The 27,729-nt window shown below is 41.6% G+C and overlaps 1 protein-coding gene across 1 annotated transcript in view; it reads left to right on the forward strand.

Annotated features, from left to right (window-relative positions):
* LOC138591653 (neurexin-3a-like) overlaps window positions 1–25,967 on the forward strand; it is a 97,402-nt gene extending 71,435 nt beyond the window's left edge. Inside the window, 7 exon segments of the mRNA XM_069662306.1 lie at window positions 3,295–3,476; window positions 3,593–3,764; window positions 6,393–6,482; window positions 8,559–8,866; window positions 11,046–11,127; window positions 23,298–23,548; window positions 23,551–25,967. Of these exon segments, the coding sequence (XP_069518407.1) occupies window positions 3,295–3,476; window positions 3,593–3,764; window positions 6,393–6,482; window positions 8,559–8,866; window positions 11,046–11,127; window positions 23,298–23,548; window positions 23,551–24,225 (1,760 nt within the window). The 3' untranslated portion in view covers window positions 24,226–25,967.
* Window positions 25,968–27,729: the final 1,762 nt, after the last annotated feature.

Raw genomic sequence — 27,729 nt, forward strand, 5'->3', positions numbered from 1 at the left:
ATTCAACTGACAAAATGTGAGTCGACTCAGGGTGTGCTGAGGGTCCACTTCGACTATTAAGGGACATCCCTATTTGTTTCATCTAATTATCTTTCACATTACCCGTCTCTATGCAGCAGGTATCATTGGCTGCAGTGAAATCATTTGCTAGCTTGAAGTGTTATGTATTTTTTTTGAGTTAAAGTTTCTTCTATCATGGCCCGACTCTTTCTATTCCCTGTGTAACAACTTTTTGTTTAAGTGATTCAAGGGCCTTTAATCAGGCTCCTGGGAGAGAAAACTCTGTGTAGCTGCCTGTGCAGAGCTGAGTGTTTATCTGCTGTGACCTGTGGATAAATGAGTGTTGTGGTGATTGCAGCGGGACACCTTTTGGTCCTCATTAGGTTGTGATTATTGCAATCATGATTCTTTTCCACGCAACAGCATTGGAGTGGCCAGGTGTGTGTGTGTGTGTGTGTGTGTGTGTGTGTGTGTGGCTAAGAAGTGCTTTCAAAATACCTAAATGTGGGCAGAGCTGTAACCTGGGTATAGATGATAAATAGTCTGAAGGAAGACAATATAACACACATGTAACGGATTGTTTCCAGCTGGATCCTCGTCCACGTTAACAGTTTTCTGATGTGTGCATTTTTCAAGTGGATGTGAGGGAGCAGTGCCTGGTGCATGGTAGTAATAGTGTTGCAGTGATAGTCCTTCAGCCACTCTAGTCAGTGGTGTGAGGATAATAACAACCAGTAGCAAATACTGGCAGTAGCTCAAGGTTAATATCTTGAGCATAGACAACAGCTGCGTCTCAATCCAGGGGCTGCAGCCTTCGAAGGAGCGGGTCCATGGAGGACGCTCCATTCATAGCCTGCGTAGACTGTTAAAGCCGAATTCAAATGAGACGGTCTGGTCTACCCTTGCGTCACCAAACGCCGCTCCTGGCGCCTAGCAACAGGTAGCTAGCATGCTAACTAGCTAACATAACTAACGTAGCGCAAATTAACCTCTTATTTTAAAGATAATTTGTTTCAAGGGCCCTTTCGTTTTCTTAAACATGTGTAACACTAGCTATTCGACTGAGTTGAAACCAAAAACGTTTACATTTTAAAGTGTGTTCCTCGGCCGCGTAAAAGTCCACCATCTCGTTTGAATTGCCGCGCAATGCATCTTGGGATACGGTGGGCCGGGAAGGATGCACCCAATGGATCCTTTGCGGCCGGGGAAACAGAGGACGCATTGGTCGGCCGCATCTGAAAGAGTCTTCAAATTGGGACAGCCGCTGGACTGGGACACAGATTATATAAAACATGGACACCCTGACAGCTCCCTAAAAGTGAAGCCAAATCCTCTCTATCGCCCCCTGCTGACTGGCTGCAGTATAGCTCATAAGGCCCGCCTCCTCCATGTTAACAGATGGGACATGAGTCAAACTATAAAATCAAAATACACGTCAAATACATTTTTCTCAAACATGGTTTCTGTCATTATAGTTAGTTCTTATCCTGCTGATTTATGTCCAAGTGTTCAGTTTTCTGAATCTGTTAGTCCTGCATTTTGGCTGAATGTATCTGCGACCCAAAGGGAGCCTTCTTAGAAGACCTCACTTTATAGAGGTGAGGAAGGCGACAGCAGCAATTTTACTGCACACCTTAACAACACAGCACCTGCAGTCTGTCCCAAACCAACAGACCAGGGAAAAGGTGAGCACTGACTCAATAAAACACGAGTAAAACATTTGGTGTAATTTCAATCATTGTGTTATATTTTTGTCATTGATTGATTGGAAAAACTTTTTTTTACTTGGACTCAACATCTAAAGACCTGAAATCTGCTTGCTGCTGCAGATCAATATGTTTATATAACTGCATTTGTCAAAATCAGCACACACAGGTTAATGAAACCAGATGTGAGAAAGCACAGAAAGTTGTCTTAACATGCAGCACCACGCTGCCCCTGATAGACTCTTCCCTCCTGCTCTCTGTCATCATCAGCGGACAGAAATGTTTTTGCAGCACGCTTTCAGTTTGACAAGTGAGAAGATGAAGAACCACTGCAGGTAGCACCGGGTCACAATCACAGACTCAAAGAGCTTCAATCTTCAAATCAGTCAGAAGAAGAGCAGAGTGTTTTCTGTGTTTATGAGATCTCTGCAGACGTTTCTCGATGTGGTATGATGTCATCTTACTTAGTGGGAACTTGATGAACTGAAATAAACTCACTGAGCAGCTCCAGTAAAAGGTTATGTTCTGAAATTATCATATAAACTGAGATCATGTTCAATAAGGGGGCTTTCACATTAGGGACCCGAGCCCGGGTCCGAGTACACTTGACCCCAAAGTCCGGTTCATTTGATTAGTGTGAACACTGTGTACCGTACTCGAGCACGGTTTGTTGATCCACTTGAAAAGGTGGTCTCGAGTACGGTTCATGTGTACTCGGGTGCGGTACACATCAGATGTGAAAGCTAACCATACCAAACCACAGAGTGGACTGCTTTTTATAATGTCTCTTCCGAACTCTGCGTATGCGCGCAGCACCACCGATCTCATCCTCTGACTTGCACGACCAGGGCTGATACCGTAGAACTGTAGGTGAGAGGGTCGATCTTCAGATGTGCTCCAAAACATGAATCATAGCAGGCAGAGTGCAAAGGTCAGCTCCAGTGTACGGGCTTGGGATCATGTGATTCGCACACTTTTCTACACTGGAACGACAACATAAACAATGTTACACAGCTGATGATACTCGTCTTCTTCTTCTTGTTTTTGAGGTGCATTACCGCCACCTTCTGCTTCGTTAACATTAAGGCGTTAACATTCCTTTTCTTACGTTGGTACCACACACACTCGTCCTTCACATGCTTGAATAAAAACGTTCTCACTCCCCGTGGAAAGACTATGTTGAGGCTTTTGCTTGGCGTGGCCACCTTCACTGTCCAGCACAAATCTGACTAAACAGGCTAACAGCACCGAACTTAGCTCAACTAGCGTACAGCATAACTGACCCGACCTGTCGATGGAGGTTGCTGCAACGTTGCTGTGATTGGTTAGGCTCAGACATTGAAAGACTTGCCAGGAGCATCACTGTTTTTTATTGACAGCTATTATTTTGTATTGGAGGGGGCGGGACATCTGTGTATTTGATTGAATTGAAGTGGGAAGAGTCTTTTACTTTTTGTACAGAGTGTGTGAACCTCTTGGCGAGCTATTAAAATCCAGTCCTCGAGCTACCTGTTGGAGATTCAGAGTTAGGATGTGGTCTCTGTTTTACTCCAGAGTTTTTTATACCTCCTCCTCCTTCTCTGTTCAGCTGGGACGACGTACATCTTTGGCAAAGGAGGAGGCCTCATCACATTCAACTGGCCGGCCAATGAGAGGCCGAGCACCAGGACGGACCGGCTGACCGTCGGCTTTAGCACCTCCCTGAAAGAAGGCATCCTGGTCCGGATCGACAGCGCACCTGGGCTGGGGGACTATCTCATGCTGCACATAGTACGTTTCTCATACACAGTTCTCTTTTGTTTACTCTACATTTACTGTTTGGTGTATCTCTTTAAATCGATGCTACGTGAGACCATAGGAAATAAAATCGTGTTTTCTCATTTCAGCAACAAGGGAAGATAGGAGTGACGTTCAACATCGGCACAGTGGACATCAGCGTGCAGGAGGCCAGTACCCCAGTGAATGATGGGAAGTATCATGTGGTCCGCTTCACCAGGAATGGTGGCAATGCTACGCTGCAGGTGGATAACTGGTCCATCAATGAGCACTTCCCAACAGGTACAGCACTTATGAATCTTTCCCATCACATAAGAATCATCTCTACATGCTGAACTATCTGTTCAGCTCCTGCTTCTGTTCGCTCCTTCTGTGTTACTAACACTTTACTAACGCTTTTAAGCTTCAAACAGCCACAAGTTCAGACTTTGAGTGCACACGACAGTCTGTTAGAGTCGCAGCAGCGAAGGAGTGAGGGAATAAAGTAGCACTACAGTTCCTCTCAGGGGTCTTCTCCTGTGCTTTTTTCATTCTTCTTTCTATGAAGTGGCTGAAACAAACACCCACGCCATTAAAATGATCAACTGTTTGAAGGGTTATTATGAAATCTGTGAGCTTTGTGGACCTCTGCTGGTGAGCAGCGGGATCTGCAACATGCTGCAGAACAGCTCATTGATGTAATATGTGTAATATAAACATGTGTGGATACATATTCTTAATCTGTCACATTACATGCAGCTCGCAGACATACTTGATGAGTCTTAGACTGAATAAAGGGTAGCTACAGGTCTGAGCAGATATTTCCTTCTGTTCGTCCATACATACGTTTATATGTCAAGGTTGACCTGATAAGAATTTAGTGCTCTAAGGCAGGTTTCTGTTCAAAAAAATCAGTGCCGGTCCACCTGTCCTGGAAGCTTTCAGTGTTACGGACAAATGGGTGAAATTACGGTCAAATATCATCTGCATTTATTCAGCTTAAAAAGAATTGATAGGCAGGCTGGGGGCCGGGAAAATCGTCCCTACAATGATTTTCCAAAACTGTATGTATGATGCACGTAACTGTGGCACTCCAACCTGCGGAGGAGTCGCAGCCATCACTGTCTGTCACTGTAAACAAGGACTCCCGTCTACAGTTCAGTTCATTCACTTCACTAAACTGAAATCTAGCGGAACACGTCTCATTCTCAAATGAGCACTTTCTGCGCCGTGTCCGCGCTCTCCACATGCATGCGCACTCTCTCACAAACTAATATTAGTTTATAGTTTATTAATCAGGAGATATTTCACTGAAATCCCTGATGAGGACTTCGCAGGCCGTGGAGAAATTCAAGCCTCCACAGCCGCAGAGCGCTGTCATCCAGGGGCGGATCCAGAGGGGTGGCCTGGGCCCCCCATAAAATCTGATTGGCCAACTCAACTGCCACCCCAAAATCCTAAACTACGATTGGCTGTTTGCCTTGTCAGAGGCCGGACTATTAAAGTCAACTATTTGGGCTGTGTTCCAACAGGCTGCTAGTAGCTTTCTTTCCATTTCAGTGTGGCACATTTCCTTAATTGTTAATCTGACCACACGTCTTCTGTTTGAGTCCTTAAAGAATTAAGCTTAGAAGGAAGGGTTCATTAAATGCTATTTATTTGCATGTGTGTGGACACATACATCAGGCCACCCCTGCATAGGTCAGTGCCCCAGTTGGGCCAACCCAGTCAAAAAAGTCTGGATCCGCTCCTGCTGTCATCATCGATGAGAGTAGCTGTTGCTGCTGACGCGTCCTCGTCTGTAATTCCTTTGTCAAAATGACCAATAACGGTTCGGATGGCTGGTTTAGCATATTCCTGAAGTGCTGAAGGGACGGAGTTAAAATGAATCAGTGATTTTTGTTTTTTGTTGAACATAAATTATTTTCACCAGACCGGGGGATTTTAATAATTCGGACTTCAGCTGATTTTACCGGTAAAAAATCGTACCGGATGGAAACCCTGCTCTCAGGTCAAAGGTCACTGGGACCTCTTTTCTTTGACCCGTTTCTTAAACATTTTAAAAGTCAGAGCAATGAAGATTCATTTCCCAAAAGTAAACAAAATATTGTTTTCACTGCCACCAAAATGACCTTTCTTTTTAATAACATGTGGTTCTGCATAACACCATTTCAAAATAAAACACCCTTCAAGTTATAAGCTGCAGGCTCAGCACCGTGTGTTAAAGAGGCTGGTGTACCGGACACCATGATGCACTGGCTGACCTGTGTCCCATGACACAATCTACAGTAACAACTTCACACGGGGATATTGCAGGTCATAAGATCTTATCACTGATTGCTCTGGAACATGAGTCCTAACAGGAAGACTTAGAGTGAGCGTGTTTGTACTGGAGCGGCTGCTTTACCTTCCTCACGTCTGAGAGCGAGCGCAGAAATTCTCAGGTCGAGGGGAACATGAGGAACGTGCTTATGACAAGCCAGACGTCATGCATTTATGTAGCAGCACTTCAGCTTCTTGACTGTTGTGCATGGACCGACAATGAAGATGCATAAGCAGTGAAGGGGGTGTGGCTTCTGGCTTACAGGCCTTTTCTTAGGTATTTAAGTAAACCGTATTTTTACCCTTCTTGTTGCTGCATAGATGCTCTTGAAATGTGACGTCAGCGTCAGAGAGAACTCAGAGAGGAACTGATAAAACACAAACTTCCCAAACTTGTCATCCACATGAACACACTTCTGTTTTTGTATGTTGTTTGTTTTTCTTGCGTAAAAAACAAAACATAATGAAGCCCACTTCTTCTTAAACAGATTAAATAGAAATGTAATCTCCTGCTAAAGTCTTTTAAACATGTTGTAAATATAAGACTGAAGCTGATATGATGCTGACCATCAATAAATGTTGTTATAAATGTCTCCTTAAACTTTAAAGGGAACAGCGACATTGAACGCATTCAAATGGCCAATAAGAAAATTCCTTTCAAATACGCCCGACCAGTAGAGGAGTGGCTGCAGGAGAAAGGTAACTTTAAACAAACATGTTGTTATGCTTTGTTTGTTTTCACCACACTGAGATATATCTATGAATGAACGTGCATGCAACCTTGTATGGAGCTTCTTGTGGGCTAAAAAGAATATATAAACCTTCAGAACTAAATAAGTGTATAAAAATGAACAAATAAATTGTAAAATAAATTAAAATATAAAAAAATAAATGCACTGCATATTCATGTAAGCATGGCTGTAGACTCTGAGGGGGCTTTTTTAATCGTGCAAGTGCAACAACCAGCGCAAAGTACGGAGCTCTCAGGTGCACAGGCTGCGTGGGTGACTTCTTTGTTTCATGTGATTCCAGCAGCGTAAAAGAGAGGGGTAAACACACTGTCAGGCGGTTTCATTACCAGCTTATAGCTCTGAAACAGATGAGACAGTAAAATGGGACCACAAGACAAAAAATTAAGACACGCCTCCGTAAAATGGTGCAAGTATTAAAGTCATATGCTGGTAATTTAATCAAAATAGTGGACGCCTGTGACTGTGTGTAAGAAGTGGATGTAGCCACCTTTGAGTGACCCATTGGTTTGTGGACATGTACCATTCTGAGTTTGGCATTTTGGCCCTTGACTTCTTATTTTTTTGGAGCCAGAAATGACCATATATGGACAAGCTACACCTCTGTCCTGGTTGGCAGGACATTGTGGTATCGACGTGTCAATCACAGGTAGCCACGCCCTGAAGCGTACCCTTGATTGTTGTTGATTTTACTCTTAATGGGGTCGTAATTTACTATATGAACATCATGCTGTCTTGAAGAAGACTCGAAGCAACTAACAATTCTGACACTAAACTCAAATAAATCCACTGAGAAGTCAAATAACTTTCTCATCAACTTCTTTATAATCAGTTTTCTTTTCAGCAACATGGGAGTCTTCACCTGCATGCTATGAGAGAGGTTGCAGGTTTTAGGCACCTGTGCTTCACTGGTGGAACCAAGAGGTTACGTCCACGTCTTATATACGGTCGATGGTGCAACAGCAATGTTCAAACAGGAGGCTGAAGAATTAACAACTAGAGGTCTTCACGGGTACAAAATTTCGTGCCCAAACCCTAAGAGACCCGTAATTGACGGATGACAAATGTGCAGCTCGTTTAGAATCCACACACACGTGTCACACACTGCGCTTACTTTCTTCTCGCCTTTGTCCACAATTTGCATCAATGAGGTTTTACCTCTTTATAATTATCGTCTTTTAGCTTTTTTATCCACATCAGCGAGGAAGGTATCCATCATTACCGGCTTTGGCTTCAATTTGTCTCTGTACCTGCAGTCACGTGAACGCCACTCAACACGTTGTTGCTCTTTCTTCCATTTTTTTCCTCTTTATTTCCCGCACGTTCTCATGTGAATGACACATTGTTGTAAGTTAAAATACACACACAGACGCACACAGCACTTTAATCATAAAGTCTCTCTAATCATGGCCGGGTCTTCCCGGATCCACTCGGGTATTACACATAAAGTTGAACAGACCCGGAACCGAGGATTATAGAACGAGTCCCGACCCGGACCCGTTTGACCACGTAATATGTGGACCCGAATCTGTCCGGGTCCGGGGTCCTCAGGTTCTGGTAGACCTGTGAAGACCTCTGTTATCAACATTTCTGTGCTGCTGCCTTCAGATGGACTTTAATCCGCTGTGGACAACAGATACTCTAAGAGTCATCCATATTTGTTTATCAGTGCAGCCTGGTTTAACCATATTAAATGTGATTAAATGCAGATTTAAATGCATACTACTAGTGTTCTATTCCTGGTCGTATGTTTTAGACCCAACTTCCACCAAAATATCAACAACTAGCTGCCTCATTGGAATGAACCTCCCGCCTGTTTTCACTTCTTCTTCCACTGTTACACCATGTCCACTGTGCTGGCAGCTAAAATACAACACGGACAAGTCAAAATGAAGCACTGCTTGCACTGGTTGTTGCACCACCACAAAAATAAGGCCCTGTTGTTGTACATGAATAGTGCAGCTTAAAGTGTGTTCAAGGTGTTTTTCTGTGTTGAAAATCTCTTACATCTAAATGTCTCCTCTAGGACGGCAGCTAACAATTTTCAACACCCAAGCAACAGTCGTTATCGGGGGTAGCGATCGCAGCCGGCCCTTTCAGGGTCAGCTGTCGGGCCTTTATTACAATGGCCTCAAGGTGTTGAACATGGCTGCTGAGGGCAACCCTAACATCAAGATTAATGGCAGTGTGAGGTTGGTAGGTGATGTGCCCAGTGGGGGAGGCTCAGCCAGGACTACAGCCATGTCTCCAGAGATGTCCACTACATTCATTGAGACAACTACCATGATGTCCACAACGACCACAAGGAAACACAGATCATCCTCAACTGTACAGGTAACGACACACTTCCATAAAAACTATGAGCCATTAAACAAAAAGGCACATAAAGTTTCTCTGTAGGGAGCTGGGTCACCACGTTCTGGGAGAGCAGTTTCAATGGCTCTTCGCATTGATTCTACAAGACTCTACTGGAAGCATGAAACGCCAATCTCCCAAAAGATATTGCCTTATTTAGAGTTTGATGACTGTGCTGGAGAATGCACTCTGATGTGCCAGTTTAAAATCTTGAGATCCGATTACTGATTCACATCATTCTCACAACCCCCTGTGCCTTATCGACGGGGCGTTGCCTTCCTGGAGAGACCACTTCCGTAGGGATACAAATGTTTCATCACAGGATGAAGCTGATCAAGCAGAACAACTTTGTGTTGATTGGCAGTAACTCTGCCTTTTAAGTAAACAAGTGGACCAAATCAGTAAAATGCCCCGCAGCATAACAGAACCACCAGGTCCCTTCACTGTAGAGGTCAAGCATTCGTGCCTGTACTGTTCTCTTGGTGTATGCCACTCATGCACTCATCCAATTGTTGAGAAGATGACTCATCTATCTTGCCAATTTATTTTTTGATAGAGAGTTCTTGCTGACAAAGTCTGAAACTCCCAAAAGGTTTAAGAACTGAACGGTGAGAATCTCAACTTAAGCACACGATTGAACCGGACTCCCTTTCATGGAACTTCCCGTACAGAATGTCAAACCAAAGTATTCAAGTCACAAGACATGGGCTGTTGCAAACTGCTGGAAATCAGGGAAAGCAAAGGTTTCTGTCTTACTTGATGACATGTTGTCCATTCGTTGACGTCATAATGTTATAATTGACGTTTAAACGGGCGACCATAAAGTGGCTGCTGGAGATCTTTGTTGTGGTGATTCTGTGTAAATTGATCTGATATAAAACCAGAACTGAAACCAGAGCAGAACTGACATGATCTTTTAGTTCAGGTTGGGAAGATTCTACGGACGTGATGAATTTAGATAATTTAGAATACTCCCACAAAGACATCAGCAAAAACACTAGTTAGTAGGGCTGTTCCCAAAAATCAGGTTTGAATGAATTCAATGTGACGCTGTAGCACGGCTACTTTGGGAAGAGCTAAGTGCTCGAAGTGTCAGGAGCAGCAGAAGAGCAGAGAAAAGAGTGATCGGTAGCTGCATACACAACATACCTAACGCACAGTGTAGGCTGTGTGTGTGGATAATAGAGCCTACGACTCCACAAGACTCAAGCCGCGCTCCCGTGTCATGCTTGCTGCTGGCTGATTAAAGCGACAGGCGTTAGCCTCGAAGCTAGCTACAGCTTCAGTCCTGGAGCAGAACAACAATAAGTCTCCGCTGTGCTCTCTGACTACGGTCGGGACGCTGAAGCAGGAAAGGTTAACGACGGCTCGGCTCATTAGCTCTCTCCGTTGGTTTGTAGCAGGCAGCGTGTTATCGCCATGTGTTGGAATACAAGGCACGCTACTTTAAACGGATAGCACTCTGGGACTCTGGACAGCAGGTTACTGATTTGTATGTGGGCAAGCGTTACCTGCTGTGCTTCAATTTTGAATTCAATCACATCATTACAGTTCGAACCATTAATATTTCACCAGGTTTTGAATGAATAGTGACAGCACCACTAGTTAGAAGAACTTGCAGGCCATTTGTTTTGAAGCGATTAAAAGGGTCAGATCTCTGCTGGTATCTATTAGGTAAGAAACTTTGGCACAAACCCAATAAAGTTGGGGGGAAATCGAGACTGATTAAACACAGAAACAGACTGTCTGCTAACATCAGATACAAAACCCCTCATAACATCAACTGGGAAGAGGTCAGAGGTCATCAACCAGGAGTCAGTTGATCATCAGTGACATTCACATTTGACTGCACAGAGCATCTTTTGAACAGTGATGAGTTTGCATCTCCAACCATCAGTAGCCTCATGTTATCATGTGATCTAAATTCCGTTCTTTGGCTGGCTGATAACTCCGCCATGACAACTTTAAATATGAGATCTCAGAAAACTAGTGCACCTTGAGTAAAGATCTTTTTATCAAACTAGTTTTTTCCCAGGTTGAAAAAAATGTATTTTCATGCACCTTCTAACTTTTAATATCTCTTCCTCGTCTTTGTGCGTCTTTGTTGTGCTCGGGGTTTCTTTGCTGCGGCTGATGACCAACGCTCGGCCCCGTGCAGCATTCAGCAGATGAAATCGTGTCGTCTGCAGAGTGTTCGAGTGACGACGAAGACCTGGAGGAGTGTGAAACTAGCCATGCAGGTGGGCTAGGTTAGTTTGCATTTGCTTGCTTTCTCTGTGCTTTCACTCATCTGCACCAGAGGATCAAAGTATCCTCAGGGCATCACACCCCCATGGTTAGAAAAAGTGTAACTTCATTAAACAGCCCATGTAGTAACAGTAATCAGAGCACGCAGTCCGAGAGAAGATTGTTAAGCTTCAAATTCAAATTGAAAACTGGTGCATCAGATATTCAGAAAGTAAATTTAGTATGTTGCTAGTTGACAACTGACAGAGCGCCATCAAAATCATGAGCTACACTTGCACATGGGGTCTTTCAAAGTGGTTAACATGGTCGCCAGCAAACATACAAACTTTGCCTGCTGAGGGGAACAATAAGGGTTAGTACATGTCATCATAAACGTGCAAAATTTGTATGACGGTGAACCATGTTTTCTGCACTGATGCTGCAAAACGTATCACATCGTGTTTGGGTCCACCGCTCCTGCCATTCACTGGTCTACTGATTTTCATTTTGAACACATTTTCACATTTTTTGACTTTGTTTTCTGCTCAAACTCAGCGTGTCGGCTAGACCACATCTGTACTTTTGTTTTTTCATTTGTGATTTTTCATTCTTAGAGGCTTGCGTTGGTACGTGTGATAGAGAACAGATATCATTGAATTTCTGTGTACGAGTTTTTCTTTTTTTGGGTCATACTTTTGCTTTAAGGTGTACTTGTTATTCTGTCTTTTTTGTATCTAAACGTGACAAATTCTAAAATGTTTAAGGATTGTGATAACCTTTAGAATCGGTTTGAAAAAATTTGGGAATCTCCGTATTTTACCAACATACATTTTTGTAGGAAACAGCAGGCAGCCATGTTGTCACTTCCTGAATAACATGTAACATAATGTGGAAGTTTTTAAGAGCACATTTTAATAATACACCAAAACCTTTAACAAAGCTTATTTGATGCTCTTATAGGTAATTTACTTAATGATATATAGTAAACTAAACACCTTTAAAGAGCTTTAAAGAGTCTAACTGTTATGTCAGCTTCGGCACATTAGTCATTAGTCGGGTCATGCTAGTTGTCCATGCCCTACGCTTGTCTCCTTTGTAGCTTTAAGATGATATAAAATAATGGAAAATATTCAAATTACTGAAAGAAGTGAAATTGACAAACGTGCTCAGAAAACTTTGATCTGTTTTTCTCCGAAGCAACCACAGGATATTTGCATCTGAAGTTATTCTGCAAGTAAAACAAAATGATCTCTCAGAAATCCGTGAAATGACCTCAAGTTCTTAGCTAGACGTCACATGACTGTTGGTACCACCACTATGGAAACAAATTTGATTGGTTTATTATTTTAGGCTCAAAAACGGCTTTGTTAGGTTTAAGAAAAGAGGTTGTTGTTTGGGTTGGGTTAGGATTTCCCAGAGTTGTTACACACAAGTGTTACCTTATGTATGATTCTTACGTTACATTCATGACACAAAACTACCTGATCAGACAGGAAACCAAAGTTTCATGGTTAGGTTTAGAAAAAGATGTGCTCTGGATTAGTGTTGGGAAATCGAGAGCCAATCAAAGGAACGGCTCATCGTTCGCAAGCATCACAACACTACGATGATTATATGATAATATGATTCCACTGCACGTGACCGGGTACAGCGGAGTTGCAGCTGAAAAAAGCTGCCTGTGGTAATTCTGAGTGGATCGAGGGCAGGCGGTGAAATTTGGACACAACTATAAAAAGAACGGCTCTCACCTACAACTCGGCTCCCGTTGTTCGCACCAAAGAGCCGTTCAAAAGAATCAGATCGTTCGCGAATGTCACAACTCTACTCTGGATAGATAAAAGTCTTTATGTCAGTGAAGTAAGATATTAAGTATGTTCCGTAAGTTGCAGTAGGGTTGTTGCAGTTCATACAGTAGGTTAAATGACATATGTAAGGAAGGACTGCTTGGTTAGGTTCAGGCACCAACACATCTTAGGTTAAAGGAAAAGACTGTGGTTCGGGTTAAATAACACTTCTGTCAGTAAACATACATATGTAACATAATGTTACATTGGCTGCATTATGAGATGAACATTAGGTTATGTACACAACAAAAACTACTTGTTTAGGGTTAGGTTTCGAAACTTGGTTTGGTTTAAATGTGGATATTTGTCAGTGAAATTACATACGCACTTGACATTACTAATGTTACAGTATAAACCACTTGGTAATGTTTATGCACCTAAACGTCTCTGTAAGGTTTTGAAAAAAGATTATGATTTGGGTTAAAATAAGTTTACCTTTATGTCAGTGTAGTTATGTTTTATATGTTAGGATAAGTAATGATTTGTTAAGTACAAAACAAAGAGCTAGTGGTTTGTTAGGCTACATATTGTACGTTAAATGTGTCACAATATGTCCGATTGGACAATCAGAAAAAACGGCCATGATGTCGGGCGTCTTCTGCTTTGAGTTGAAGTTTTTTAACTCGAGGTGCACAGAACGTTTCCTCAAAAACACGAGGCGCGCAGAGCAGAAAAACGCGTTCTGTCTGACCGGGCCCTAGGGCACCCACAGATCTTGGGTGGGTTTATCAAACCTACAGAACACAGATTTTGGTAAAACAGGTACATATGTTATTTTAAAGTGACATTAGTAGTTACGTAACATACTTGGATCGGATAGGTTTGAAAAAGGAAAGCAGTTCTTGTTAAAATAATTGGTTTAAGTTTTTACGTAATGTTACATGGAGCAAGTATCTTTACATTACTAACTTAATTTCAATTACTTTATTAGTTGAATAACCATAACCCAAAGCAGACTTGATCTTTTTAATGTTGCATCGCCAGGCTTTTAGAGGAAGCTCGTGTCCATTGGAATTGTTCCTGTAATTGAATATAGTAAACACCAGCACCGCGTCGTGTGTTCTTAAGAATCTGCAGTCATTTCACGTATTTCTGTTAAACCAACCGAATAAAAAACTGGGTCAACAAAACTTAAGTGAAAAGACGTATATTTGAAAAAGAAGAATATTGGTTTATCATATTGGTAGTCTTAAAGTTTCCATTCAGCAGCATGATTGGAAGGAAGCTGTTCTGCTGAGCACCAACACGTTCTCCCTCTTGAAGGTCATTCCCATTTTTTTTCAAAGACAATGTGAAAGGTTGTGGTGTAAATGGGTTAAACGCTGTGCTGTCTAGCCTGATGGGGATTTGTGAAGAAAGACAAAGACAGGGCCCCAGTCATCCAATCATGTGTTTACACAGAAATTCACACCATTCTAACCCTAACAACCATTTGACGTTGACAGCGGCATGCTTTTATTTGAACTTTCCTCTGTTGTATTATTTTGAGAGTCAATGCGAGTTCCTGTTTGGTTTTGTCTTTTTTAAATTTTGTTCTCAAGAATTCATCCCCGTCTGATTCGCCAATTATCCAAAAACGCATTCTTGTATTTTGGCCTCATCATGTGTGGCATGACGTGTTGGTGGGTGATAATTGTTTCCACATTTAATCTGGGGTACCATGCGGCTTTCAACCATTCGGCTTAGTGAAATCATACAAAAAATACAAAAGCAAAAGAAATATTTTCTTGTCTGAACTTCTTTGTCCTGAACAGGTACATGTCCACATGTGACTGATGGTAGCTGTATCTGAAACCTGCTGTACCCTCTGAATTCAGTCCCTGTCCTGCACTTACCCAGGTTCTCTTTAATGCTACAGTACTTTAAAACATCTTTAGAGCAGTCGACATGAAAATATTTCTTTTGCCGCACATTGTACAATATCCACCTTAATTTTCTCTTAAGCCATCATTGGTACCAAAATCTTCCAATCATTGTCTTCAGGGTGACCTTTGATCATTTCTTTGCATGCTTTTGAATTGATCCCTGACTCCATGCCCCCCATTTTTTAGACTAACTTGGTTGCTTTGTCTGCATTCGTGCCTGATTTGGAATCCATTTATGCAATCACAGCAACACCAAATGTTGTCTAACTTACCCCACACTGTCGTATTTTGTCAGTGTGGCTGTTGTCTGGAGAAGTTATCGAGTGATTCTTTTCTCTGTTGTAAATCTGTCGTGTTCTCCTTTTTCTTTTGAATAATTTCATAAGATGGCAAAAAAAGGTTCTCAATTAACTGCAAACTGATAAGGACAAGTTGTTTCTTGGAGACCATAGATATTCTGACTCATTCAATATGATATCAGTCCAAAAACATCTCATAGGAAATGACTGTATAAACCATCATTTCCCACTGATTTCTAGCTTAACTTCTCTAGGCTTTCAGTGTCAGGCAAAAATCTTCCAATCTTAACAGATAAACTAAAAAGAAGGATGGAAATTGTGATTGCAGGATGTTCAGGTAAAGATCTCTGACCTCACTGAATTGCCAAAACGCTGTAAGAAAACGTCTTCCCTCACAGACCGTACAGAGAGTGGACACAGCCTCTTAGTTTTAAAGGTGAAACCAATGTGCCTGCATTCCTTCTACTTGTCAGCTGGGGGCGACTCCACTGGTAGCAAGAAGAAGTCTGATTATATCATCTATGAGAAAGTGCCTACAGACAATGTTAACGTTACAGATTGGTCTGAAGTCTCCCCAATTTTTAATGGTAAAAAACGTCTGAATTTACAACTTGAAGTCTTGTTAAGTCGAAGGAAACACGAGCAAAAACTTGCACAGCCACAGAGCGCGACTTCACTTAGACGTGTCACCATCCATAATTAATAATCGGACTCACCACAAGCTTGTCCTGCAAATGGGATAAGCCAAGATGCTGATTCAGTCTTCTCAGCCATTATTAAGTGAAACTTAAGCAAAACTTAGCAACACAAGTGCCGCCACATGATAACTGAGCACCCAAGAACCATACATGGCATCTACAATTACCTGCAAATCACACTTCTACGTTTAGACTTTTTTCTGCAACATGTTTTAAATAGGTCCCCTGCCCTCTAGCAAAGCCCTGGTCTCCATTCATTGTCGCTTGAGCGTAGATTAGTCAGACATGTGCCATCTTATGGAATTCCTCTTTGATTATAATTTTCCACCTACATGGGGAAACCATGTTGGTTGCATTAGGCTAAATATGAAATCATATGTCAAAAGACACTTTTGGGTTAAAGCTGGTATCCATCATATTTTTTCAGTAAATAAATGTTTAATTATCTGTATCGTAATAAAAACAGTCGAAGCTTCTCTCGGGTATCGACTGCTTTCAAGCTGGTTAACTGCTCCAACGGGAATAATAATAATTGTTCTAAGATGTTTGCTACCATCTGTGGGATACAATGCTGCAACCTGTTTTTGCAGCTGTAGCAGGCACAGACTTTATATAAGAAATTAACTTTATTTCCAGGTCTGAAAAGTGCCTTAAATCTGCATTCTGTCTAATGGCCAACAGGGGGCAAAATAGGTCAGATTGTATAGAAGTCTATGAGAAAATGAGCCTACGTCTCACTGGATTTATTCCCTCAGTAAACATTTTTCTAATAAGTTTAACATCTTAATCTCTCGTTTCAACACAGCATGTGGTTCATTTGGCAGGTTGCTAGGTAACCTGAAAGTCATTGACGAGTCAGCTGTTCGTTATTTGAGTGAGTGAATTTCATTTAAAGTCGAGGTGAAATGAAAAATGTCATGTTAATCCTTTTAGATCACATCCCCGGTAACATTGTGCATGTATTTGACAATATAGGCCAAAAAAATACAGAAAATCCATTTCTTCGTATTCTTATATCAAAATCTGAACTTTTTTTCTTCCTGTAAAACAAAATATCACGTGTGCCTACGTAAACTAGGACCAAACAATTTCAACCAATCAATTCGCAACATTTAGCCGCAGAGCACCAAGAACGCTCGGTCAGTTAGCTAGCTACTGCGCTGTGGAGAACGTCTGTCTACGCCCACTTCTCAACCATCAAATCAAATCCCTCTAATGATATGTCCCGCCTGCACGTCCTGTTTCACTCGGTCACAATAAGGAAGATAGATACTCTCGAAATGCCATTTCAGCTCGACTTTAAAGGCTTTTTTTTGCTAGCCAAAATTAATATCACAGTTACCATGAATAATGGATACACTTTGCTAGCCAAGCTAGCATTTGCAGTGTCAGCTAACCCCTCGCTCCCCTTCAGTTTCACCCTTTTGTCCTAACAGGGTCACTTCTACCTCAAAAAATATATGTTAAACATATTTATATTCTCAGTTTCGTGTTTCTTGGATCAGCTTTCACGGTCTGGTAAACTCCAGCTTCACCTTCAGCTGCCATCTTTGGCAGGTGACCTTCGGCCCCTGCACATGGGGACATTATACTCAGTGTCATGGATATCAGCTTTAAGCTCGTCTTTTGACTCCTTATCATACTTGAGTAGTAAAAAGAAAAATGCATTTCACATAAAAAACAATTTTAATTCATGTCTTGTGTTTTTGTTTTTTTCCCCCTCCCCACTTCTATAAGTTAAAATTAAGCTGTGTCCCAATTGCATACTACACGTTAATTTTAACCAGGTTATTATTTTATTATTGTTTGTTTTTAGTTAGTGGCGGGTTGGGGGTGGGGGGTCAAAATAAAATGGGTGCAGTCGACCTGGAAAAGGGACAAAATGTATACTCAGACATGTCAGTTTGGTTCCTGAACTGACGTCCGGTGTGGTGGTTAAAAAAGTGTCCTACAGAAACAGAAATTTGAAAGAATTGGCTTCAGATTTTTAAAGTGGCCTTATTTCTGTCTGCACATCACGAGTATCACATGTTGTTTCTTGCCGGTACAAACTGTCACATGAACTAGATCCACTCTCATAGTAAGGGATTGGGACACAGTGTCCGTCTATTTTTCTAACATTGGTCAGTCTTATCTGCCCCCCAGTTTGCTGTGTTGTTTCTTTTCTACTTTCCCTAAATGCAACTTACTTTAAGCATGCATCAACATCCTGCAGTACGACTAAAACAAAACCAAAAGAACAAATGTTAAAAATAACCCATTGTCAGCCAGTACCGTCTCTCTCTGATGTACACCCAGACTGCACGGCCGGTTCATGTTTAAAGACTAACATTACTGATAGATTTCCCATGGAGAAACACATGAGAGAGGAGCTCGTCCTCCAGTCGAGTGCCACTCTCAGCGGTGTCTGTTTTCTATTGTGTGCATCTGGTTGTAGTGTGTGCAAAATTTAAATGGCTTTGTTCTTTCATCGTAACATTTTTCATTTGGTAGTTCTGACTGCTCATATTTTTTGTATTTATCCAATTGATCACTGGCATTTTGGTTCTGATTATGGTTTTTGGCTTATCAAGTATGTTTGGTTTGTTTTTTTGTCAGTCAGATAATATTTAGAGCACAGTGTGGAATATTTTTTGATATAATTTGACTTTTTTGGATTTGGAACTACTTCAGTGACTAACTTGTGTGTTTTATTTCCTACGATGTGCTTTCCCCGGGGTATATTTTATTGAGCAAAATTCCAAACAACAGTTGCACAATCAACCCAATGTCACGCACTTTGTAAACGCCAAAGCCCACAGAATTAGTAGGTGAAGCAGTTCCAGATCCTCTTCTCACATATATCTTCCATTTTTCAGATTTTTTTAAATCCAAACAAATCTTTGCAGCAGAATATTTTGACTGTAAGACAAAAAACAAATGAATTGCATGGCTAAGAAGTTGCAGTTTAGGGTTTGTCAGACTTGTCAGTGTTAGAGTTCTTCTGTTCTTTTCTGTAGATGGGCATGTATATTGCTCATTGTTTGTATATCCCCATCCCTTCCTTACAGCCAAAAGCTCTAATGCCGCCCGACCGCTTCGTACTGCCTTTACATGGACATGGCAACTGACTTACACTGTCACCCTCATCACCCTCATTTCCTATGTAGTATGTTCATAGGTCCCACCCCTTCTTCACCTTCTCCCTTGTCTTTAGAGATATTGAAATATAAAGTCATCCATCCATTCTACACTAAAGAACAAATGACAATTTAAGCAAAAACTGTAACATGAATAGATTTTAGATACTATTGAAGTCTATTGCAACAGAAAAAAATGTAGATACATTTTTTGTAAAAACAAATTATTTACCAGGAAAAAAACAAAACATAAAAAAACAGAATTATGGTGTTTATTTTTATGTTATGTGGTGTGGATGTATGTGTTGTTGCCTCCCTGTACCGTCGTGTTTTAAATAGAACACTACAATGAATAAAATGATCTTCTACGGTACCTAGCGGCTATCCAACATTCTTACACAACTTTTCCTTTGTAAATTCTTTTCTTCATGCCTAAATCATGTGGGCAATTTGTTGATGTAAGTGGAAAATTTACAGCATGTGTCTGTTTTTTGAATGATTTCTTTTGAAAGGTGCAGCTTGTAAAACATAAAGAATGAAACAGCTCAAAACGTGCTGCCAATAAACACAGAGAGGATAATGAGCCTGGTAGATGCTACATGTAGCAGCTAAGCGACTGCACATTACTGAATTATATGAAGCAACAGGGACACCAATAATTGCAAACAGGCAGGTGTTAGTTGTGTTGTAATCTGTGCACTGTTTCACATAGTTTAGCATCTAAAGGACTGAATGGGAATATGCGAATGCAAAAGTCTGACCACTTCAAGTTCTTGTTGTTTCCACTGACAGGCTCAGGTTGTTATTCTAAATGTGTGACAACATTACAGAAAGGATCCCTACAGAGAGAGACCTGTGTGGTAAGGATGCTTTCTTGAAACTAGAAACAACCGACTTCATGACTCCAATTTACACTGATGGCACCAAGCCTGACACCGGTCGTAGCTGTGCCCAGTCTTACTGTGCGTTCACACCGAACGCGAATAGACGCCAATCAGTGGCAAGATTCCATACAAAGTCGAGTAGACGCAAATTCACGGAGGGCGGCGCGAATGACTCGACCCACGAGGCGAATACGCGCGAGTTGAAAAAATGTAACTTCCTCTGCGAATTCACGTCACGTGGCGTAGCGAAAGCCTATCAACATCGAGATTCTCCTGACGCCATTGGTAACCATGGAGATAAGCCCCGCTTCCCGAAGCGAAGGGCGAATATTCGCCTGCTATTTAAACGCAAATTTTAGTAACGTGAGGCGAGTAATCGCTTCGCGTTCGGTGTAAATGCACAATTATGATGCGCGTCCACGGGAACACTCGAAAAGTGCTATATGTTGCCAGGCAACACACGTCTCCACTCTCTGACGTCTCCCATCAAATTTTCTACAGAAGATATGGATAACACAAAACTAAAGTGAAGACAAATACATGTTATGGATAGTGAAATACGGAAACTAGAGTTGTTTGCAGAACATTAAAATGATCTCACAGCAAAACTGAACAACACAAATCGAACGCTATCGACAAGGAAACTGATCACCGCTGTTATCAATGATGATAAGCATGCTGTTGTCGGATGTACATAAATCATGTCTCCCACGGTGCTTTCAAAGGTCCCATTGGTATAAAATCTGAGCTCGGTCAGCACCAGCTGGGCGGGGACAGCGCCGCGTTTCTGTCTGACACATGCTGGAGAGCGCTTTAATTAAGTCAAACAGGACTTAGCTGCAAAAACGAAACATTTCGATCAGCTGACTGTTCGAGTAGATTTCCAGTAGGTTGGTCCGATCACGGATTGTAAAGCTGTTTTTTTAACATCCTGTAAAACATCAAGACGCGCAAGAGCAAGAGAAGTTTTGTGACCGTTACTTTTACCGTTTGTAACTTTTTGCCTTAGGCCGGACGTAACGTTACACCAAGGCGTAAGACCAGCTGGTGCACCCGCCTCCTGAACACAAGAGCTGCTAACAAAACTGCCTTGTTCATATTTCTGTTATTGGGTGTTACGCAAATCCTGTGTTGGACCTGAACTAGCCACAAGGAAACTGATCAGAAGGCAGGGATTTGCTGGTCAACTCCCAAACTCTGCTTGGTAAAATTTCCTCTGTAGTGCTCTAGCTGCTGTATCTGCCAAAGAATAAGGATCTTACATTACCAAACAAGGCAACATCTGCAGGGAACCTTTCTGTAATGTTGTCAGACACTTTACCCAACAGCCTGTCAGTGGCAAAAAAAGCACTTGTAACGGACACTGCCTACTTTGTACGGGATTACTCACCAAGGATTACAATGCAGCCATTATAGCCCATTCTGCAGCGACAGGATGCGGCAAAGTACTGGAGCAAGTTTAAATAAGTAAAAGTTTATTGTCAGGTTTGTTGAGAAGGTTTTATAAACTCATACTGGCGGACTCATAACATGTTATTTAATAACTGTATGAACACAAAACGCTGCTTGTACGGCCTCATAGAAATACTGAGCACATGTTCAAACATCTGTTCGAGGCGGCTCTTATCTTAACGTTTGCAAACTGCATCTCAGATCAAGCTGTTGACTTTAACTGAGTTTTTAATCGTATTTTATTGTCTGTAATGTTGAATAAAATGGCCTTTGTTCGAGCTTTGGTTGCGTGCTTGCCAATGTATGTGTTGATGCTTGCTTGTATTGATTTAAAGACTGAATATGCAGCTGCTTGGTGGAGATACCTTTCATGTCAGTGGCACTTTGAATGTTCACTCCAATGACTCCCGCACGCCTCGCGAAGAGTTTATTCACTGCTCCTGGCACAATGTGCTGGAGGAGGCTGATGTTAGTTACCGTTCCCATGTATTTCTATCACTCTGGACTTTTTGACGTCTTTGTGTGTTGCATTTCGATTGATGCAAAACACTTGTGATGTGATTTATGTCCGGACACAACTCCAGGGCCTCGTTCAGACTGCAAGCTCAGAGTCTTATTTGAGCGCATTAATATTGTATCCCAATTGAGTGTATTAAGGAAAAATGGATGAAATGTTTTTTGCAAATGGGAACCAGGCCACATCTGGTCACTGTTAAGAGGGTGAGATGACGGATCTCCATTTCTCATGCTTCCAAGTTAGAGGCACACGTCTGAAGTGATCATTTGGAAGGGATTAAACCAAACCGGTGAATGATTCGCTTGTTGTTTAATGTCTGGGAGTACTGACCAAGTACCCTAACTAGCGTAGTGATAAGCTCCAGTTTTGCTGCTCTGCAAACAGAACAAAATGTCACGCGTCTCTCTGAAAAAGCCAACAGTACGACAGACACAAGATTGAGGTTGAGTCATTATTTACACTCGTAATAGAACCTGTCTGACTGTTCCTGCTTTATGGCCTCGTATTGATCTTCATCTACAACATGAAGCTGTGCGACGCAGATTAGATGGAAGCGTACGTCACATCTTTCACTATTTCTCAAAGAGTGAACATTCAGATGTCTTTTTCTGCCACTGACATTGTCTGCACGTAAAATCAAAGTTATAGTAGCTTTCTCGTGGATACAGAGCTGCTCTTTGGGAAGATGCACGTCACCATCACCAAAAAATAGACCAAGAAGAACTTTTTAAAAGATGTTTGAAGCTCAAACAAAGCAACAAAATAAAATAAAAATGGGGCTTTCAATGGAAAAACGAAGAAAGAAAAAGAACCCAAGAGTATAGCTCGTTTACTAGCTACTATCTCTGAAACCAGGTGCTTCACAAGCTTAGCACGTTTGATCCAGACGTGTCCATACAGTCTGTAAACTAAGCTGTATGTGAGCCCTACAAAGGGATTACACGTACGTCCCAAAGAGCTCTGTACCCGAGAAATGTTGAACTATAACTTCTAGCCTAATGAAGCAAGAGGCTTAAGATGATGGGAGAGCCGTTTTCTTTTCTCACAGCAATCTGAACTTATAATAAGTTGTATTTATTCTAAATTAATGTAACTGTGTGTCAAACGACTTCTTTACCAAGTTCTCCATCTGACCCAATAACATGCAGGAAAAGGGAGTAACACTACTTAGAGTATATTTTGACTTCTACTCTTTCTTTCATTGTAGCTCATAAAGTTGAAGGTTCTGCTTTCCCTTTATAGTTTATTTCAATTGATAAAGAATAAAGTAGACCTACTTAAAGTGAACTTTGACCTCCAGGCTCATCCTTGCACGCCTCTTAAGCCTTTCAAATATGTATCTTGGATTGCTTATAGTTTGCATCTTAAATTAAAATGCAAAGTTTGTCCTTTTTTATGGATTTGATTGAAGTTTGTTGCCTGCTTTGTGTTCTGTCTGAATGAATCTCATTTTTCTGAACACCCAATGCTGGATCTAACACGACTTCCTGTCTGTCTCAACCCCAGGAGCTGAGTTAGTCATCCCAGTACTTGAGGATCCATTAGCGCACCCCTCTGTAGCTCCTCGTGCACCCTTCATTCCCACTCCCTCAACCCACCACCCACTCCTCACCATTATTGAGACCACCAAAGAGTCCCTGTCCAAGGCCACTGAGGCGGGGGTACCTTGCTTGTCGGACCGAGGCAGCGATGATTGTGATGATGATGGCTTGGTGATATCGGGGTATGGCTCTGGCGAAGCGTTCAAGTCTAACCTGCCCCCCCTACCGATGATGAAGATTTTTACACGACCTTCTCCTTGGTAACAGATAAGACCTTGTCCACGTCAGGCTTTGAAGGTGGCTACAAAGCTCACGCACCCAAGACTTTTAGACCAAACAAACCTTCAGTCTCCAGACGCGGTAGGACTACCACTACCGCCGTACCTCTAACCGCCGACCAGAGCCGCACCACCGCCACCTCTGCCTCCACCGCAACCCTCCACAATGCTGGCAAAATGAATAACCGCGAGCTAAAAAAACCCCAGCCCGACCTAGTGTTGCTTCCATTGCCCACATCCTTTGAGGTAGACAGCACCAAGCTGAGGGGCCCATTAATAACCTCCCCAATGTTCCGTAATATACCCACAGCACTCCCCACAGAGCCGGGCGTCAGGCGAGTCCCAGGGCCCTCGGAAGTGGTCCGTGAATCTAGCAGCACCACCGGGATGGTCATCGGAATAGTGGCGGCCGCTGCCCTGTGCATCCTCATCCTCCTGTATGCCATGTATAAGTACAGGAACAGGGATGAAGGCTCCTACCAGGTGGACGAAAGCAGGAACTACATAACCAACTCAGCCGTGCAGAGCAATGGCGCAGTCATGAAGGACAAGCAGCAGAACTTGAAAGGCAGCAACAAGAAACAGAAAAATAAGGATAAGGAGTATTATGTGTGACTGTGAGACTTTCGTGAAGAAAGAACGCACTAAAGAGAACACTTACTTACTTATCACTTTCCTTGTGAGGAGCTATGACAAATGATGGTATTACGTGGAACTTGAATAATCCTATACTGTGCTGAGTAGTTGAACTGATGATATGTACTGTAATATAAAGCACACTTACTATTGTAAGCATAAAGACAAGGCTAAATAGCAACTTTAGAGACCTTACTCTTCTATCTGGTCAGAGATGATATCAGTATAGAAAATATTTCACAGCTACATCATTCTCCTAAGTGACTTTTAGAGCTATGTGATCCTTGGCATTAAACAAAAATCTTTTTTGTAAAATTGTTAATTACAAAAGGCTCATAATCTTCTACATTTTCAGCATGTAAGCAACATGTAGTGCTTAACAAGAGGGGGTCAGGCACACCGTCATTGTAAAACTAAAAAAGGACTCTTGTTGTATCAGAATATGACACATTTTTATGGTTTATACATAATACAAGTGTGGTGTCTAACTTATTTTTTTTTTTGCTTTAAGCAAAAGAGAAAAAAATGACAAAAAGAACAACAAGAAAAGAAAACTATATCTGTGTATAAACTGACACCAGAGGGCAGACCTGAGTCTGTCTGATTCACCACAACTATCCTCATCGTCTGAGCGGCAGAGCGACTCACTCTGTGGAAACGCGTGGCTGTTTCTCTGGGTTAAAAAGCGACTGATTGTAAAATGCATGCCATCCTGATTCTACAGTAAAGTAAGTACAGTCAAAGTCCAGTACACGGTGTTCAACTTGGACCATTTAATGCCAAACAGTTCTCCGTCACCAGATCAGAACTAAGCCCCTCTCTCTCTCGTTTTGAACCCTTCAGAAATGTTAACCATGGAAAAAAACAAACCTCGTAAAGAAATGGTCTATTATCGATGCACAGCCAGTCGTGGTTTTATCTTTTTGCAAAACTGTATGTTGGTTCGTTGCCTCTCGTTCTCTTTTCTATGGAGGTGTGAGGAGGAGGACAAATGCAGTACTACTACACTGTTAACAAATGTGTATACAGAAATAAATCAAATGTTGAAAGTGTGAATTCTATCTGCTGTCACAGTCAACTGTGTCAAAAAACAAGAAATTTGTTTACATATTTTATTACATGCTAGCTGTTGTACTTTGTAGGTAGGAAATTGTACATATACCATGACAGTTGTAATTTTTAGTACCTCTATTGTACAGACTGAACATATGGTTTATCAGCGTATTTCATGACAAAAATCTATTAACTGTTAATTTACATGGAGAAAAACTTTAATCAGAATGTGGAGAATCATATTGATATTTCATAAAGAATAAAGATGTATTGTTAGCCTAGAGATCTAACCAGAGATGTTTCTAAAGTTGCATGAATATTTAACTACTTGCAGTTGTCCAGCAAATACAAGGTGCCCTTCTTTCTGTATCATGGCTTTTGTGTTCTGGGTTACACAAGTGTCATTTATTTTTGAAAGACAATAAAGTCAGAGTTATGACAAAGACAGAAAGACAGAAGGCTACAGTGGATGGGCGTTCCCAGTTTGGAAGGTAAAATGGTGTGTTTTTTTATTTCAGTTGAACTGCTCACCTCACCTCGTTTTATCATTAGTTAACCTTCTAACAGTATTTTGCTCCGTTTATGTTTCCATTATAGAGTTGTTACTTTCCAAAACCTCTTCATTAGTTTGATAACAAATAAAACATTTTTTCCCCCCTCTGAAATAAAACTGGTATCCTTGGATAAATCCAGTCCCCAGCTGCTCATGGCATTACTCGACCACTTTTAAATCTGCCTTTTAAGAGCAGATGGAGCGCGTTTTGCAGGCTGTATAACGCGAGGCGCACTGCACTGCCTTTTTTGTTGAAGCCTACTGTTTCCTACTGTTGTTAAAGTCGAGGTGAAATGAAAAATGTCATTTTAATCCTTTTAGATCACATCCCCAGTAACATTGTGCATCTATTTGACAATGTAGGTCAAAAAAAATACAGAAAATCAATTTCTTCTTATTCTTATATCAAAATCCGATCATTTTTTCTTCCGGTAAAAATACATTTCACGCGGGCTTATGCAAGCTAGCAATTTCAACCAATCAATCTGCAACATTTAGCCGCAGAGCACCAAGAACGCTCGGTCAGTTAGCTAGCTACTGCGCTGTGGAGAACGTCTGTCTACGCCCACTTCTCAACGATCAAATCAAATCCCTCTAATGATATGTCCCGCCTGCACGTCCTGTTTCACTCGGAAATACGTCACGATACGGAAGATAGATACTCTCGAAATGCCGTTTCAGCTTGACTTTAAGGCAACCACCGAGTCATTAGCTGTCATTAACCGTATTGTAAACTGACAGAAGGCCCGCCTCTCCTTTCATCCGATTGGACAATCAGAAAAAACAGCAATGATGTTGGGTGCTTTTCTGCTTTGAGTTGAAGTTTTTTCAACTCGAGGCGCACAGAGCGGAAAAACGTGAGGCGCTCTGCAACACAAAAGCAGCGCACAAAAAGCTTCTCATTGAAAACAATGACAAAAAAGCCCCCAGCTGCTAAAACGCGTTCTGTCTGATCGGGTCCTACAAAGTGAAAGATAAGGCAGCTTTAAAGCCGGAGGAATAATTGTTTCATTGGGAGAAGCTGTGTGAGAACGTTGGTTTTTGGGGGCCTTTAAAAGGTTTGGATCGTAGGCTGTATAAAAGATGTGTAGACTAAGATGTACACTATAATTTTATTTTATTTTTTTTAAGTAAAACCAATCTGGAAGTGCCTTTAAGCTGTTTTCACTCTAATAGCCAGCAAAGTGACTTCACTGGTTGCAATGAGCCTACTTCTCACCTGCTTGATGACCTCAGTAAACATTTTCCTGACCAGTTTTCGGTCTCAATTTCAAGTCTTCTTACAGCGTGATGTTCATTTTGTAAATAATGTTCCATTTAGAGTCAAAGAAAGCGAATAAGGCAGGGTATGCTTTAGGGTGTGGCTACCTGTGATTGATAAGTCGTTACCATGGCGTCCCTTCAATCAGGATAGAGCCACCCTCCCATCCAAATATGGTCAATTCTGGCAATAAAAAACAGTAGTCCATAAACCAATGGGTGACGTCAGAATTGTTATGTCCATTTCTTATGTATAATCTAAGGTTTGGATAATGTTCAAAGTCAGTTCCTGCATTCACTGAAAGATAAGAAGCTCCACAGACTTTATCCAGCTTTAAGTAAAAATAAAACTCAACCAGAGAACCGGCCATCACTTGTTTTTACTGTTAGCTGTCCACGTCCAGGTCACTGAGGAAAACTGGAAGAGTCTGTTTGACTCTAAGAGGATCAGAGCTCTCAGGAGGACCAGGTGAAAGCTCGAGTGCAACAACTGAAGATAATCCAAAAAATGATTAGGAAAGGGGTCAGTGAAGTCACAACGCCTCTTTTAAATGAGGAGAGAGAAAATGAGTTTAAGATTCTCCGGTGTAACACCACTGGGGAGATTAACAGTATCG

The sequence above is a fragment of the Semicossyphus pulcher genome, unplaced genomic scaffold, assembly GCF_022749685.1.
Source record: "Semicossyphus pulcher isolate SPU_LCO1_2020_fin unplaced genomic scaffold, fSemPul1.0.p SCAF_14, whole genome shotgun sequence".
NCBI classification, from domain to species: Eukaryota; Metazoa; Chordata; class Actinopteri; order Labriformes; family Labridae; genus Semicossyphus; species Semicossyphus pulcher.